The sequence below is a fragment of the Sus scrofa genome, chromosome 10, assembly GCF_000003025.6.
Source record: "Sus scrofa isolate TJ Tabasco breed Duroc chromosome 10, Sscrofa11.1, whole genome shotgun sequence".
In the NCBI taxonomy this organism is placed as follows: domain Eukaryota; kingdom Metazoa; phylum Chordata; class Mammalia; order Artiodactyla; family Suidae; genus Sus; species Sus scrofa.
Window position 1 is genome coordinate 57,235,741 of NC_010452.4, and position 18,857 is coordinate 57,254,597.

General features: G+C 42.1%; 1 protein-coding gene across 1 annotated transcript in view; it reads right to left on the bottom strand.

Moving 5' to 3' along the window:
• PARD3 (par-3 family cell polarity regulator) overlaps positions 1-18,857 on the bottom strand; it is a 632,416-nt gene that overhangs the window by 267,641 nt on the left and 345,918 nt on the right. The window contains 3 exon segments of the mRNA XM_021064231.1: positions 179-304; positions 14,628-14,711; positions 16,912-17,003. Of these exon segments, the coding sequence (XP_020919890.1) occupies positions 179-304; positions 14,628-14,711; positions 16,912-17,003 (302 nt within the window).

The window sequence follows — 18,857 nt, forward strand, 5'->3', positions numbered from 1 at the left end:
TAATAAGAGTAATTACCTGGAGTTTGATTAAATTTTTAAAAGCTAGATAATGGCAGCAAATAGTCCTCTCCGGCATGAAGGCAGAGACGGCAGACACGTGGTCCGAGGCACGCCCCTCGCCCACTCTCTGCCACGCCTGACGCAGGAAGGAGCAGCAGTGCAGGCCGCACACACTTACTGTTCAAATCTTCTATTTCGAAGGTCGCCATCATTAATCCTGACAATGCAATCATTCTCATGAAAAAGGTTTTCTTGCTCAGCTTTACCACCTTTCTCCAATCGTTTTACTAATAACCCCAGGGTTCTGGAACATTAAGAATGCAAATCATTACACACGTCATATTTCCACCGTGCACCATGGCCTATTGCTTTAATGCTGGTATTATATTTACAAAGACTGCCTGATAAAGGGGTGCATTAAATCGCTATTCAGACATTTTAAAATAACACCAACACACACACAAAAATAACAACAGTGTAAATGGTCTGTAGAAATGGATCCTTTCAATAAATGTGAGCCACCGTTTCTGGCTTGTCAGGTGCTATACTTCTGAAATAAACCGAATCCTTCTCTCCAGGCTTCAAAATGCTCCAAGCAGAGCTTCCCTGATGACTCAGGGGCTATGGCCACGTGCAGGGTGGATGAGCGTGGGGTTGTGAGGGGCTCTGCTAAGTTTCTGTGTTAAGCCAGCTGGGACCCTGCTGATGGCAACCCCATCTTTCCATGGAAGGAAAGGTAAGGAGAGGCTAACCAAGACGTGTTGTCCACTTGAGACGGAAAATTGGAAAGATTTCAAAAACAGAAGTATTTCGGAGTTCTCGCTATGGCTCAGTGATAAAGATCCATGAGAAGGTGGGTTTGATCCCTGGCCTCGCTGAGTGGGTTAAGGATCTAGTGTTGCCGTGAGCTGTGGTGTAGGTTGCAGATGAGGCTTGGATCCTGCGCTCCTGTGGCTGTGGTGTAGGCCAGCAGGTGCAGCTCTGATCTGACCTCTAGCCTGGCAACATCCATATGCCACAGGTGTGGTCCTAAAAGGGAAAAAAAAAAAAAAAAAGAATGGTTTCCATTCTTGGCATTGAATTTGATAGTGCCTCATATTCTGAATTTCAAAACTTGGTAGGTCTCCCAGAAGTAAGTAATTGGTTGCCCTTATTCCCATCTGAAGAAAAAGGAAAGACAGGGCTAAGTTCCACCACTGCCAGTCACCATCCAGCCCTTCCCCGTGTTCCCAAACCTCGGGCTGAAAGAAAAGCCTGAATGAACTTTTAGAGACCGAGCTGGAAGGAAAAAAGCAAACATGAAATGTACTCAGTCTATAGCACTAATTCCTTGACCTCTACATCCCCCGGGGCAAATAGCAAACACTGTACATGTCACAGCTTTGTAAGAACTAGGAATCTTCACCTCCTTCTGATGCTCTGATGCACTTGACAGTGAGTATATCTTCTGAGTCAGAACCATGTTAAAATGTTTAGGAACTTATTTTTGGCTTGCCCAAAGCTTGCATTTTCTCATAATTCTAACTATTTAGAGACAAAAAATGCCCATACAGATACTGCCATCTCAAATCCTGCATAAATTGCAGTTGAAGACACCAGGATTTCCAGTCGCCTATCTGTATTAGCCAATGGAATACAAGGAGTGGTAGCTGCATGTACTTTCCAGCTGAAAGATACCCCAGTGGATGGCTTCCTTCCTCTTTTGAACCTGTTCGGTACCTGTGGTTATTCGTCTCGCTGCTGCCCTGTCTCTAGGACTTAGAGGCACCCCGTCTCTCTGCTCCTGCACGGTGAGCTCCTGGAGGAGGCGGAAGATAGACAGCAGCAGCACAGCTCAAGTTCTCAGAGTTAGCAGGTCGTGACAAACGACAGCTGAACGAATAGGTGACTGAGCTGAGCTGAGACAAACAGGTCTCCTACTTCTAAGAAGTTTTTTTTGCCAAATACAACAAGGGAAATAAAATTTAGACTCAGATCCTTTTTTATACATAACAATTTCACTTATTCCAGACACAGAACTGAACTGAAATGAACTGAAATGAAGCAGCAAAGGTCCTTTTTTTGTTTGTTTGTTTGCTCTTTCTTTTGCAGTTTCACCTTTTTGTGTGTGTGTGTGTGTGACTATTTACTGAGTCACTGTTTAACTTCATTCTACTTTTTATTATTAAGTGTGGCAAAGAGGCATTGTGTTTACTAGGGTCAAGTATACCTACTTGCAAGAATAAGAGGAGATAGCATTTAAATTGCCTTTTGTCATGTTACTAAATTAGCATCTACTATGTAAGAATCTAAGTGATTGATGAGAAAAATATGACAGTTGTTTTTAGTAACTTGCTATCATATACTGGAACTAGATAAATATGAAAATGCTCTCAGCACAAAGGTAAGATAAAGGACACTGACAAAGCTGCATGAGAAACTTCACTGTCTGAGTCCTTATTCTGCAGGATCCAATTCCCTAATGCACCACACCAATAATTAAGTGCCTGCTAAAATGGTGCCAAGCCCACAATCTACCTCCCTAAGCTTCCCTACTGTTTGTTTCTATGTTTTATCAAAAGCATCAAATCATTACACTCTACCTATGGCTCTATTCAATGGGAAAAATAGAGAAGTCAAATTAAATTACAGTTACTAGTAATGGTGGAACTAGGAGAAGACACTGAGCCATGTCCCCATCCATGCAACCACGTGAGTCAACAGCTGAAGGACAAGATGACTCGGCCACCCACCGGCAGTCCTCATGGAGCCGTAACGTGGAACCACACTTGTTGCCAAAAGCTGCCTCTGCAGATCAACAGTGCGTCTTTAAAGTTCACGTGTTCAGCTCCAGAGTAAAAATGTGCCCTAGCAAGAGTCACTCCCGTTAATTAATTGGTTTTTTTTTTTTGGTTTTTTTTTTCTTTTGTCTTTTGTTGTTGTTGCTATTTCTTGGGCCGCTCCCGAGGCATATGGAGATTCCCAGGCTAGGGGTCGAATCGGAGCTGTGGCCACCTGCCTACGCCAGAGCCACAGCAACACGGGATCCGAGCCGCGTCTGCAACCTACACCACAGCTCACGGCAACGCCAGTTCCTTAACCCACTGAGCAAGGGCAGGGATCGAACCCGCAACCTCATGGTTCCTAGTCGGATTCGTTAACCACTGCGCCACAGCGGGAACTCCAATTAATTGGTTTTTAATCTGTGAGATCGTGAGCAATTTCTCAGTGTGGTTACCATATTTCTGTGATCGAAAGTGACGAATAATGATTATGGTTTTATACATTCTGAAATATTTTGAGTATTCTAAAATAGCCCACACATAGTTTTAGAGAAATACATAGAGAGATGATCTCTAATGGAAATTACTTAGCAGGTAACTGGTATCAGTCCTTTGTTCAAATCTGTAAATATATCTCCAATAGATCCTCTCAGTATTCATGAGAGTTCAAATGATGTAACCTGGAAATCTGTCATTTAATTCTACAAGTGATATTAATATTTTCAGCTGAATAGGTCTATAGATTTCTATCGATCTAAACAATCATTTTTCTTTTTCTCTTTCTCTTTTTCTCTTTCTTTTTCTTTTTACAGCCACACTTGCATATGACGTTCCCAGGCAAGGGTTGAACTGGAGCCCAGCTGCTGGCCTATCCCACAGCCAAAGCAATGTAGGAGCCCAGCCGCATCTGTGACCTACGCTGCAGCTTTAGGCAACGCTGGATCCTTAATCCACTGAGCGAGGCCAGGGATCGAATCCACATCCTCATGGATACTAGTCAGGTTCTTAACCCACTGAGCCACAACGGGAACTCCAATAATTATTTTTCTTTTCTTAAATCTACTTTTAAACTCCCACCCCGTCCCAGGAATCATTCTAGAATAATAATCCCAAGAAAAAAAGGCAAGACATGCTTCACTTATTAGTGAATAAATATGCTCTCTTTCTAAACATGCCCTCATTATATCTATGGCCAAATGCATGAGTAATTCTAACATATGGTAAAAATGTTAAAAATCGTGAATAAATACACTATCATATTTACATGAAATATAGAAGTTTATTAAATGAGGTTTTAGAATCCAGCACTGTTAAAGTCATCACAAAAATCTCAGAATCGGAGTTCCCGTCGTGGCACAGTGGTTAACGAATCCAACTAGGAACCATGAGGTTGCGGGTTCGGTCCCTGCCCTTGCTCAGTGGGTTAAGGATCTGGCGTTGCCGTGAGCTGTGGTGTAGGTCGCAGACGTGGCTTGGATCCCGTGTTGCTGTGGCTCTGGCGTAGGCCAGCGGCTACAGCTCCGAATAGACCCCTAGCCTGGGAACCGCCATATGCTTCAGGAGCGGTTCAAGAAAAGGCAAAAAGACAAAAAAAAAAAAAAAAAAAAAAAAAAAAAAAAAAAACCCAAAAACTCAGAATCTCTTTTCTCAGCACTAGAGACTAAAGAACTGATGGGGGAGGGGAGGGAGCCACGGAGGAGCAGAAAGGGAGGAATTTCACCCTGAGTGACACAGCAAGTGATCAGGGAATCAACGGAACAGACTGAATTAAGGAGAAGTTAGCAGCCTGCTGATTTCTAAGTACTTGACCACACTATTAGAATCATTCTCTCAAAAAGAATGGATTAATTTAAAAGGAAAGTGGTACAATCTGCAAAATTATCTCATTTGCTGCACTAGGTGAAAATGATTGCAATAGGAATGGGAATGAACTATTCAAAAAAAAAAAAAAAAAAAAAACCTTCCCAGGAAAATTGAACTGATAACATAACGGCTAGACCGAGAAGGAAAAGTGCCCTCTGAAGGGAAATCAGCACGAATTAATAACACTTTCATCCTCCTGCAAAATGTGTGTGTGCAAAGCAGACACATCTCCACAGCCCCCGCGTCCCAGGGCAAGGCAGCTCAGACGATCAGAAACAAGCTGTAGGTATCTATTCTGCAAATGCAACCAGCAACTTGAATTCATTCTAAGGTAAACGAATTGAGCACCCAGGGTGTGGTGGTTCCTGTAACAGGCTTGTTAGAGAAAATGATGGAAGGGTGTGAAGCCCAGAGCACTTGGGATGTCACTGGGCTGGAGGAGAGAATGGTTTTTCTTCTTGGTGGCAGGTACCAGCACTCCTGACTAGGGGCAACCACTTTCCATCGGAAGAAGAAACCGCTTTGCGAACAGAAGAGGGAGCAGGAGAAGAGAAGCAGGGCAAGTGCTGCTGGGAGGACCAGTCCAGGTGCGGAAGCGCGGAGGGCTGGCCTTGCCGGAGGGCACCGGAGGAAGCCAGGGGGAGGGGGGCACCCTCAGCGCGGCAGGGAGGGCAGATCTATGAAGACAGGGCTGCAGGCACAGGGGCGCGGAGAACAGCACCTCTGCACCCCAGGCATGAATCTCACGTGAACCCTCCAGGACACAGATGCCTTCTGAGCAAGTGGATTCCTTTCTTCTGTTACAGCTGAAACAGCCCCAGATCAACACCTCGTCCCTGTTCCCTCTACCGTTTCCAAAATTTAGGGGGGAGAAAATACAGTGTCCACTACAAAACTCACTTCGGAATAATTTTCCTGAAATAATACGTACAAATTTCCTTTAAATCTTTCATCATGGCTTTTGTGCTTTTTTCTTTCTACCTGCGGCAGATGGAAGTTTCCAGGCTAGGGGTGGAATAGGAGCTGCAGCTGAGGCCTTCGCCACAGCCACATCAATACCAAGTCCGAGCCACATCTGGGACCTACACCGCCCCTTGAGGCAATGCTGGATCCTTACTCACTCACTGAGGCCAGGGATAGAACCCACATTCTCATGGATGCTATGTTGGCTATTAACCTGCTAACCTGCTGAGCCAGAACAGGAACTCCTCGTCATGGCTTTTGAACAATGATTCTTACCCCCAAAAAAGGGGCAAGGAAGAAGAACAGAGCCCCAGAAAGCAAGCCACTGAAAGGCTTCATCTTTGTACATGATTCTGGATGCATAATTAGAAATTTAACTGCTTAGATTATATTAAGGATTGCACCACTACATTTTTACAAGGTTCATTAGCCTAATTATACACTTAATTAAAACAAACGCAGTCACACATGTTAACATTTTCAATTCTAAGTATAAATTACAACCAATGATAAAACTGGAAATAAGTAACAAATGTTTTATTGACATCTAAATTGGCTGAGCAAGTCTGAGTTTTGCTTGGATAATGTAAACTCCCACAACTGCCACCCAGCTGTATGGAAATGATCATAATTCATCTTAATAAAAGCTGACACAGTATAAACACCACAACTGCAGCGAAGGCAGAGCAGGCAGGAGCAGAATGGGCTCCCATCAGCAAGACCCTCTCACCCCACTGAGTCCTGGATGGGGCTGGTGGTCACTGACATTCAATTCCTCAGAACCACAGCCAGAATCCCAAGTTAATCCTAGTTTTTTTTCATCTTTCAGTCAATGAGATAAAGTAGACCCAAAAATGGTAAAATGAAAGTAGAGAGGTTCTTTAGACTCAAGCAGAAATGGCCAGCCTCACCCTGCTACCTTTAAAGAAGCAAGAGTTACCTAGATGTAAAGCACCACTTTCTCTCTAAAACAAATGCATGTACTATGGCCCTTTATTAAAACAAGTCCGCAGCTGAAAATGCACAACTGAAAGCTTCAAGTTAAAAAGGTGGGTTTTGGGGGGAAATTAAGTAAAATCAAGTACTCAAAGTTCAAGGGCGTATTTATTCTTTTTTTTTTTTTTTTTTTTTTTTTTTGTCTTTTTGCTATTTCTTGGGCCGCTCACTCGGCATATGGAGGTTCCCAGGCTAGGGGTCTAATCGGAGCTGTAGCCACTGGCCTAAGCCAGAGCCACAGCAATGCTGGATCCGAGCCACGTCTGCAACCTACAACACAGTTCACGGCAACGCCAGACCATTAACCCACTGAGCAAGGGCAGGGACCGAACCCGCAACCTCATGGTTCCTAGTCGAATTCATTAACCACTGCGCCACCACAGGAACTCCGATTCTTTTAAAAGCAAAGAGTCACCTTTAAAACTCTACAGTGAATGGACATATGCCTGCCTCAAATAAAGCTCTTCTCAACACCTGAGGTGTTGCCCCGACATTCAAAGTGGCTATAATTCTTCATTAACAAATGCACCCAACTAACGGTGGACTGGGATTCTCAAACTGATAAGAGCAGACTCCCTTCTCACATTCATGGTAGAAGGATCATTTTCCTCGACTAGCCAGCACTTGCCTAGACAACAAGAACACCAACCATGTGGAGGAAATTTTTTTTTCCTCTCTTTACGGCCGCACCTGCAGCCTATGGAAGTTCCTGGGCTAGGGGTGGAATTGGAGCTGCAGCTGAGGCCACAGCCACAGCCACAGCCACAGCCATGCCAGATCTGACTGCATCTGCGGCCTATGCTGCAGCTTGCAGCAACACCAGATCTTTAACCCACTGATCGAGGCCAGGGATCAAACCCACATCCTCTCGGACACTATGTCGGGTTCTTAACCCACTGAGCCACACCAGGAACTCCTGGAGGGAATGTTAAAGGCATATCCCAGAAAGATAAGTGGAAATTGAAATATCATTTTTACTAACCACTACTGCCAAGTAGGACACTAACTGTATTTTATGTGTATTTTCTTATTTTAATCAAAAAAGCGAGAAGCATGTCCCAGCCCTCAGAGGTGAAGGCTGAGGCCAACCTGCCCAAGCCAGACTTACCAAAAAGTCAGAGCCAGCTTCTGTCCCAGGCACCTCCGGCCCCTAAACCTGGACTATTCCTAACGACCCCTCTATCAATAACACAAACAAGACTTAGCATGGGTCAAAGTCGTCACTGACCGCCTGAGAGAGGAAAGACAGCACTGCTAACCGGAAATTCTGGGAAGAAGATGAACTTTTTGTTTGCGATGCGTTCTGGAGCAAAAGGTAATAAAATACAGGTTAGATGAGCTAAGAGTTATAACTAACACCATTTATAACCCATGTCAATGTGAGGCAGAGAAGCCAAGTTCCCAGATTTTCACTGGATGTTTAAGTAGATGAGCACAGTTTTCCTTAAGACTTTTGAAAGATGTTTGCTAGATATTCTTGTATACAGAAGAGTTAAAACTTTATAAAGACTTTAGTTTTTATTTGAACAGGAAATTATTCAATATGTGCATCTACAACACAGAAAACCAACACTTATCTTTTCATGCATCTGATCACAGGAATACTTATTTTCCAAAAGGGTCACTTTTCTTTCAACTCGAAAACCTAAACATTAAAAATATTCTCTTAGATATGTGATTTTTTTTTTTTCAGCGTAGGTGGTAGGAAATATGGACTGTAACATAAGTAGGAAAATAACTCCTGGAAGACAGTCATGAAAAGAAACTTGAATATAGCAATTGAAAAAGTTTGGTATTGGCAAAGGTTGCGATCCTTCCCCTGACATTTTATCCAATAGAAGTTTAAATGGTTGAAAAAAAAATCACTTTGGATAAAAATCAAAACTAATCAGACAAATCCAATGATGGTACTTCTGTAAAAATAAAGTTGAGAAGCAATTAATAAGTAAGGCATTTGCTAGCATGAGCCAGCAGCAAAAAAAAAAAAAAAAAAAAATGTGAGCCACAAAGATGCATACACACACCCTCCTTACCAAGGGCTTGTTGCTAATTAAAGACTTCAGATTTTTCCTCACATGTCCTGACTGACCATCAGGATATTAGGAAGAAGAGTTCTGTAAGTGCCTCTTTCTAAGTGGAGGATATTTTTTTAGAAGTTGATTTTTTCCTCTTTCCCTTCCTCCTGGGAATCTGGGAGAATCAATGGTGTGTGTTGTTGGGAAATATTAAATAGTTAATAATAAAGAGGCTTTCTTATCAATCGGCAAGTAGAAATGAAGTTTTGGACTCTTGACCCCAAAACAACATGAATGGGAAACAGAGCAGAAGGAATGTTAGATATGAAAACGAAGAGAATGTAAACTCCCTGACAGCAGGCATCTTTATTTGTTTGGTTTTCTATGGCAGGGCTGGCAGATTATCATCAGTGAGCCAAATTCAACTGGCCACCTGTTTCTGCCAGTGAAGCTTCTGTGGAGCACGGCCACGCTCCCTTGAGTTCTATATTGTCAGTGGCTGCTCTCATGCTACAACGATAGAATTGAACACTTGGAATAGAAACTCAGTGGCCCACGGTGCTCAAAATATTCTCTGACCCTTGAAAGAGAGCTTGCCTTGAACCAGGAATGGTGCTTAGGAGATACTCGATCTTTAAACAACAACAACAACACTGGCTTAATAAAACAAACACAAACATACAATGACTATTTGCATAAGAAAAAAGTACAGTGACAGAAAAGTCCAAGGGTCTCGGGGCTCAGGATAAAGAAGAATATGTTTAAGTGGGAAACCCCATTCCACAAAAGACACCGGGAAGCTGGCTGCAATTTGTCAAGAATAATATGCTTCAGCCATATATGTCTTCACAGGAGAAAAGCTTAAGAAATCCACTATAAGTTAGGCTCTGGAGTCCACACAGAAGGATAATAGCTATTTAAAAATAAACCACATTATTGTACATGGAATGGACTGTCAACGGGGACCTGCTGTATAGCACAAGGAACTCTACCCAATATTCTATAATAACCTATATGGGAAAGGAATCTGAAAAAAAAAGAAAAAACGGACATGTGTATATGTATAACCTGAATTATTTGTTGTACAGCAGAAATGATCAAATGCTGTACATCAGCCATAATTCAATAAAACCTAAAAAAAAGACACAGCAAAAAATTAAAATGGTATTTCTTGAAAACCTTCAACAATCTCTCTGTTATTTACTGAATGGGTCTCACTTGCCGTTCATATAAAACTTTCTAACCTACTCTCCCATGCCACCTTTCAGCACATTCTATTTCAAATCACGGACTCATTATTTCTCACACGTTTCTAGGGAGCATCCTCCTTTCATGCAGTCTCTTCCTGAAAGAATACCTTTCCAGAACATCACTGGCCTAGGTCCTATATTTTCCTTCCAAGATCACGTCCACAGCCGTACTTCCTCTAAAGCCCGATGGCACATGTGCACAGAGTTCTTTTGACACATGGTATGTGTTTTTTGCATACCTATGTCTCAATTAGACCTTAAGTCTCTTAAAACTAAATACAAAATCTTTTCGTTTCATAAGCCCGGCCCCTATTTCAACTTATAATTTTATATCTTGCTTCCTAAATACTCAACTGTACATCATAATCATATTCCCATGTAACCAGAAAGTCTCAGCAAAACTCACTGACATCAGGCCAGGACACGTCCTTATTGTTCTTTGTTGTTGTCATTTTGTTTTGTTTTTCCTTTTTCTTTTTAGGGCCAAACCTGCGGCATTTGCAATTTCCCAGGCTAGGAGTCGAATCAGAGCTGCTGCTTCCAGCCTACACCACCGCCACAGCAACACCCGATCCAAGCTGCATCTGCAATCTATGCCACACCTTATGGCAATGCAGGATCCTTAACCCACTGAGCGAGGCCAGGGATTGAACCCACATCCTCATGGACACTGTATCAGGTTCTTAACCAAATGAGCCACAACGGGAACACCCCTTATTGTTTTATTTCTAATGTAGCAATGCAGAGCTAAAGGGGAGAGTCAACGTAGGCTAGACTGAGCAATACCCACATGCTATGTTCTAGAAATATAAAAATATATGAAATGAAATGGGGTTTTTCTGCCAAAGGAAATGACAATTACTTGGCATAGCCTTCCTGAAAATAGTAGCACTTGTGATTTAAATAAGGAGGTTATGTTTGACATTTAAATCGGGAGGAAATGAAATTATACGTGTGAAGTGAAAATTGATTTCAAGGTAATAAAACTGTGAATAAAGAGTTCTGGATGGGGATAGGTTAACTTCCTTTCTGAATAAAATACCAGAAGATGATTAGAGAGAAACAGCATCCAGGGGCGACAGCACGGTCATTCCCCCTCTTCCCGTATCCACAGGGCAGTGGCCGGAGGAAGGGCCGCCACAAGCCAATTGTCAGGAATGGCCCCAATCAGAGAAGGACATTCAACCGCCTCTAGAAAGTGGCTTCTTTAAGTTGGCCCAGCAGCATCTGTATTCCAAACACTTCGTTAATCCTCAGGCCATAATAATACCTCGTACTTACGTGGCTTTAAACATCTAAGACTGACTTCAGGTTTTCCCTATTGTCCTGAATCGTGTCTAATAGCTGAGGTGTTCTGCACAGTTTCTTCCCTTGGCAATGTATACGTCCCATTCTGCATTGTCCCTGAAGACGCTTTGGCTTTGAAATTGAAATCAGAAAGCAGTCCTGACATGTACGTGTCACTTTTATAAAAATAAGTATTCAGCCAGTGTTATTCAATTAGTTATATCGCCAAAACGGAGAGGGCCCGAGTATGATTGGAATCTTGCACAAAGAAAGTTATTCTTGGAAATTTCAACTTACATCCCATGAATATGTATTCTTGTATTCCCGCTAGATATACGTGTGATTTCCTCACCAGTTCCACTTAATTTCTTCCTTTCTGCTATACCACATCCCTTAATTTGCCCTTGCAGCTACCGTGGAGCTGACGCTGCCCCCTTTACAAGCTGTCATCACAATTAAAATCATCTTTCACAACAAGCCAGTTTCCGTTCCCTACTGCAGACAGCTTCTCCTCTATCAGCGCACAGAGCACCGACGATACAAGGCCATGGGCATTTATCACATGGCGTGGCTCCTGGCCTCTCGTTCCACCGTGCCTGCCAAGCCCTGGAGAGACACTATGTCCTGTTCCTCCTTGTCTCCTAGCACCTCACGTGGAACCATCACACGGTACATGCCAGGGCAGGTTTCTGACTGATTGAGAAGAAGGCACCTGTGAAGCACGTCTGAGAACGAGGAAGATGCATGTCTCTGGCTCCTGATTCCTGGCCCCCACGATTCCCGAGCAGCCGGCTGCCTTTCTCTCCTCATCAGCCTCACTCTGAAGGCCATGACCCTCGAGGCCATAAGGGATCTCGACGATGCGACACAGGGCTCGGGGAGAAAAAAATGCTGTTCTGTTTCCCAGTGTGAAAATTGGCAGTGCCTAAAAAGGGTTTATAAAGAATCTCGTTTTCTTAGTCTCTTCGTCCCTTGTATAGGAAAGCCATACAGGACTGCCTTCATGAAGCGCCAAATCAACAGGGATTAAAAATGACTCAGCTAAAAAAAAAGCAAAAAAAACAAAAAACCGCTTCTGGTTCTGTAAAGGGATACGTGTCTTCTCAAAGGCGTGCTGTACATTGAAACAAAACACCATGGTAACCAGTTAACTGGTGGATTTCGTGAGACGCCTTCTACTGAATTAATCTGCAGTGGATTTATTTTTCTATCTTATTCTTTTTTGGCTTTCAGATTTTTATCTATTTTATCCTAATACCCTTCCACACTGAGGTAGGAAAGGTGTCATGAATGACAGATAATAACATGTTTGTGATAGAAGCACCGTTCAAAGCTGGTAGATGCACAGTTAAATCTCATTTGTGATGAGTTATATCCCACAAGCAGTTAAAGGCACATTCCTATTGGGAAGCTAGCATTCATGCATTTTAGCCTCTTATTTTTCTACTCATGACATAAATGGGAAAAAGAAAAGATTTAACTTCTGAGATCATTAAAAAATGTAATTTTTAAAGAAGATAAAGGCAACAGCCATTCTGAAAACAACTAAGCTTATATAACTGAAAGCTCTTTCAAAAAGTTTCAGTGCTTCTCCAGAGTTTTAAAAAATCAACAAAGGAAGGAAAAAAGTGAGCTCTATCATAACTCTGTGAATAAAACCCTCTCCCCCAAATCAAGGTGAATTTCACACCCGGTTACATAACGCTAACATTCAAGCCTCCTACTCCAGCAGAGTTCTAGGTAAATCCAAGTTTTCAGCTTCCAGACTTTTCATGAGGTGTGTGTTTTACCAAAGAGATAAAATCTGGACTCAGTACTGTCAGGAACATACAACAGAAAGGCAGGGCAACTGTTCAAATACTTTTACTTTAAAAATTAAATACAGGAGTTCCCGTCATGGCGCAGTGGTTAACGAATCCGACTAGGAACCATGAGGTTGCGGGTTCGGTCCCTGCCCTTGCTCAGTGGGTTAACGATCCAGCGTTGCCATGAGCTGTGGTGTAGGTCACAGACACGGCTTGGATCCTGAGTTGCTGTGGCTCTGGCGTAGGCTGGCAGCTACAGCTCCGATTCGACCCCTAGCCTGGGAACCTCCATATGCTGCAGGAGCAGCCCAAAGAAAGAGCAAAAAGACAAAAAAAAAAAAAAATAAATAAATAAATAAATACATAATTTAATGACATGCTTGCAGCAGATAACCCATCTCTCACAACATGCTAGATGCTTGTCATTCCACGGCAAGATGGAAACTATATTCTAAGTTCTCACTCACTGGCCTAAGGTGGCTTTGCATTATTCCCCTTTCTTCTCCCAGTGTAAATGGTGTTAAAATACAAAATAAACAGATAAGATGCTAACAATAAAAAAAAGAGGTTCAAACTGAGACGCCAGATAGTTCATAAATATGTTGCATCAGGTAATCACTAGATGGGTAGATAAGAGAGGATGGGATTAAGCTTCAAAGACCAACACCCCCCGCCCCCCACCCCCCAAGGAGGCAGCATTTCACTTGCGGATAATGGAGTCCATCAAACATTAGCTATAAAATCAATTCACAGTATTTGAATATACATACAAACAAACTAATTCTTTCACAGAAAGAGAGCTGAAGGATAAAAGCAATTCATATAACATTTAACCTTTTCTTGTTTTTCTTTGTTTTTCTGGTTTTTTTTTTTTAGGGCTGCACCTGCAGCACCTGGAGGTTCCCAGGTTAGGGGTTGAATAGGAGCTGCAGCTGCCGGCCTACACCACAGCCACAGCCACTCGGGATCTGAGCAGTGTCTGAACCTACACCACAGCTCACGGCAACACCGGACCCTTAACCCATGGAGCAAGGCCAGGGATTGAACCCACATCCTTGTGGGTACTAGTCGGGTTTGTGACCCACTGAGCCACAACAGGAATTCCCACATTTGGCTTTTTTAAGGATACATATTCTCTGAAGACTTACTAAGAAATAACACAAAAATGTGCCATTTGGGGGGTGCAGATTGAAGAGAAGCAGCCACAAGCCACCAGGCAGGAAATCAATCTATAGCTTGTCTAACTTCTTAAATTTTCAAGCAAAATCACAAAAATCATATAAAATTAAGGAACTAAAATAAAATAAAAACAAATTTCATAGGAGTCATTTTCTCCGTGATCCAGATAATGGTGGCTGGATACACTTTTCCAGAAAATTCCTTTAAGTGCTCCCTACACTTTGCACGTTCAGCTGGAGTTCCTCAGTCTGCAGCGAGGACTGGGTTCGCAGGGGTGTGACCAACACTAAATGTATGTCTTAGGAAAACATAAACGCCCAGTTTCTTCATCAGCCTAAGTGCTTTTTCTGTGACTATGATGTGTACGTGTGAATGAAGGCGCCTCTGCCCCCAAATGAAAATGCTTCTATTAAGCACGTGCTAAATCAACACCACGCCAGAGCTGAGCACAAATGACGATAAAACCCTCCACATTAGGATTCATTAAAAACCTGCAAGATACGTTACCTGCCGCCTCGAGCACTGAAAGGCACTACATGGATTCCCAGAGGCCCTCCATCGTTGGGGACTTGTACGAGCTTTACCATATCACTGTGAGACAATGATGAATGAGGAGCATGAACATGTAGGGTCACAAACCAAAATCGAAACCAAACCAAACACAAAGCCGCAAGGACACAGACACACGACAAACAGCAACGGAGGACAAGACGGAAAGCCCCACCGGGCACACACACCCATTTACACACACAGTCTAGACTAGGAGCATGTGGCGATGAAGGCACATGGAATGCTACATACCTGCACGCTAGTCTGATGGCATGGGGGGGAGCAATCATCAGAAATAATGACATTAAAAACGACCCCGAACCGTTTGGCTCCTGTGTAGTCCAAGTACACATTCAGTGATCGAACCTCTCGGTTGCCCCTGATAATGTCCCATCCCAGTCTCCACTCAAGGACTATGCAGACTGACTGGGTAGAGATGGTTCAGCTGCCCAGCACTTCGTACCTCACACATCTTGGAGCCCTCCGAAAATCTAAGGAGGTCCAAGTCTTGGCCCTGGAAGTGGCAGTCCGGAGGGATCCCACGGCGACGTGGAGCCGTGCGGAATGTCACCCTCCTGCCTGCAACAAGCTCGCTCATGTGCAGGCTACTCAACACCCATGGACAAGGGCTGAACATCGAACGTCTGCCCTAAGGGTGTTTGTGAATGAACGCTCAAGTCCTGAAGCTCTTTACGTGAAGTAACGTGAGGTTACTCCTACGACACAGTCTACAGTACTTCAATATTCAATATAAGAAGCCTGACTTTGATAACAACTGGTCTAATCTAGAGAACGTAGGTTTTCTAAACCATTTCACTGAGATGTCACTTTCTGCTTTATTTTTGGAATTAAAGGATAATTGATGTGCAGTGTTGGGCCACAAATTTCACGTTCTTTATAGACATTTCTGTGTGTGTGAGTACTGCACAGAAATCTAAGCAGCACTTATCCAACAGTCAATATTTGGAAATACTATTTCAAGTACTTATCTAGTTGAAGCAAGCTGGCCCACCATAAGTGACGACCCATGGACTTGGCAAAGATCACGGTTCGGTTTTTATGCAATGGAAAATGCCTCTGCTCCCGTTGTATTTCTTAAATAAAAACCTGAGGTTATCCTATATACTATAAGGGCCCTAGTTAAATAATACAAACACTAAAGAAAACTAAAGCTAGGACTAGCAAACAAATCAACACAAAATTGAAAATATGTATACAGACGTCGTCACGTACCCTGATTTTAGGACAAAATTATAATTTTGTCATATAGCCAAAATAATTCCTAAAGTGAATACTTTTCAAATGGATATTTCATTTTTTTATATTTTCACAGAATTTCCTAAAAACCGTATTTTAGATACGGCTAATAACATTCAAACATCTGTTCAATGATTGGTTTGTTAACTAAGAATAGTAGAGTAACTCTAATACATTAAGCTCACATTCTTTCTAAAAAGAGCTACAACAGGGCACCTATTTCTTAAATGTAAATACTTAAGAGAGTGCTGGTTGCTGGGTCTTCAAACATGATCTGCTTCAGGAGCCTGTTTAATAACCTCCCTGAGAAAATTCTTATAGCCCTTCCTTGGAAGACCAAGAAAAGACAGAACAAAGAATTTAATATTTAATTGAATTCCCTCCTGCTCTAAAGTAACTTAGAAGTAGTTCTAAGAACATCTTCCATTCACACATGCCATAATCTAAGATAATTGCAGAGTTGTGATAATATAGGGAAATTTTTCTTCCACTTTTTACACTTAAATTATGTTCAAGGACCCTAACTTCCAATTTTTCATCAGCTCTCTTGAGAGATTCTATTTCTTACCTGATCCAACTAGTTTTTCAAGTTTAGCAAGTTATGTCTACAATTTCTTTTTTAATTTCACAAAGTTGAAGAACACACACATGACCAAAATACTGATGTACAAAAGCAATCTGAAAACAGTTACAGTGCTGCGAACATGACACACACGTTCGATCAAATACTATTTTCTGTTATAACTTAATAGTATTTGCCAAGGCATGAAACTCAGAGCAGGTGTATGTGAATTTCCATGCGACAGTTCATACACTCCAGTATTAACTCAGTCAATGAAAGAGGCTCTTTGGAAAACACACCAATGCAAGGCATGTTTTAACTAAGCACAAACATCCCGCATGCCATATGCTTTCAGAATACTGGCTGCTATCAGTGAAGCTGCATGGATATCACAAAGTCAGTTGAAACCATCAGTTAACTTACTCCAGAGAAAAGTTGGGTACGTTCTCCACACCAGTGTCGGCGTGTCCCACGGGTTCAACACGGCTGCTGTCTTCCTCCGTCCCATCCTCATCCTAGAGACGGCACAGCACAAAGAGAAGGAGACTCTGAGTCAGGTCTATGTCTATAATGTGAAGGAGGAAGCTGGATAAAACTGGAGTCTAAGAGGGATGCTGAGCATCAACGAGGTCTCTCCTCTAGCAAGGATGACCTTTGATGAGAAGATGGGCTTGGGCACATGAAAAGCTGCATTTTAAAGCAATGGTCTCCTGAGTTAGCCCATCCCAGAGGATGAAAAATACGCCACTGCAATAAGGAATGAAAACATGAGAATTTCCACTAACCCTCCTACCTTACCATTTTTATTTCACTCTGTGTGTGTTTTAGGAAGTAATTATATATCACTACAATGCTACAATACACAAATAAACAAATGCACATTACACTGGGCATGCATGTTTTCACATTTTTCCTAATCCAAACAGCTGAGACCATTATAAACCTTAACAAGAAGCAAAATCTTCAGTCCTGTGTCATTTCCTCAGTTCCTATGAACACAGCAGGTCAAAATGAACATGAGGTACAATCCGGGACTTAAATACCTCATCCTGTGGAATTTCACATGAAGTTACCCTACGCCAATCGACTGATCATTTGGAGGTAAAGGCATGAAGATCTTAGACATGAAGAACCACTTCGGGTTCTTCTGTTACACCAGGCTCAGGCAAAGGCAGAGGAGATGATGCAACGAAGCCCCACCACTGTAATTCTTCCTTTGCAAAAGGCGGTAGTTTGTTTAAAAAAAATTAAATTCCAACATGTGGAAGAAACTGGGTAAGTATGCTGGTACTTCAAAAGGCGCATGTGGAATAAATGTGAGGGTTCATAAAAATAAACGAAATGTCATCCGAGAACATGCTTAACTTGACAATCTTGGCCACGGCCTTTTCTCTAAGCAGGTCACTATCAGTTAAGTTGGTTTTGCAGGATCATTTGAATAAGGAGAAATGTGCCGGACATATCAATGGTTTTATTAACCAAATTAGAATATTTAGAAAAGACTCGGAATCTCCAAACACAGTGGCTGAGAGACTCACGTGCGTTGCATCTTGGACCCAGCGTCTCATAAACATTTTGCTAATGCAAACAAAGTCACCCCTAGGAATCTCTGGGACAATATGCTTTCCAATACAACCAAATAAAATTTATTTCATCTATACCTTGGAAGTCTATGTGTATAGTTTATATACACATATAATTGGTCAGGTTAATTCTTTCTACTGTATAGATTTGATAACAGTGAGTTTACATATGAACTTACTAAACCACCTACATGAGAGTCCACCATTAGAGAGAAACTGTATAGTTTTAACCATGTATTTGGCAGACTCATAGTAGAAATGTATGTGCTATCCATAGAGACATCACCGAACAGAATGATAAGCAAAGGTTTTATGTTTAAGACACTGTGTCCAACAACATTTCAAATAATTGACACAATCTAAAGGAATCACAGAGAGGTTGGTAATGCCCAATTGACATTTCCTCTGAGAATCTACCAAAATAGGAAGCTGAATACACCAAGATTTTCTACAAGGTTAGACTGTCTCGGTGCGTTCTCAATGGCAGGGCACGGCATGAAGCCAAGCCTCTTGAAGATTGATGATCCTGCGTTTTGAGAGGCTCTAATATGTACTTCTTAGTCATCTATCTTTGTAAGCACCAGCGCATAATACATTTCAAAGGTTAACCAGCATCTTGAACCTGACACTCAGAATGTAAACAACAACTCCCCAAATCATGCTTTTCCACTGGGAACGTGGGTAGGGAGAGGAGAAATGTGATTGTATATAAATAAGAGGGAAAACATACAAATAATCTTGCAGGTTAAAGACATTTTGTTTCGAGATGCATAACACAATTGAAGC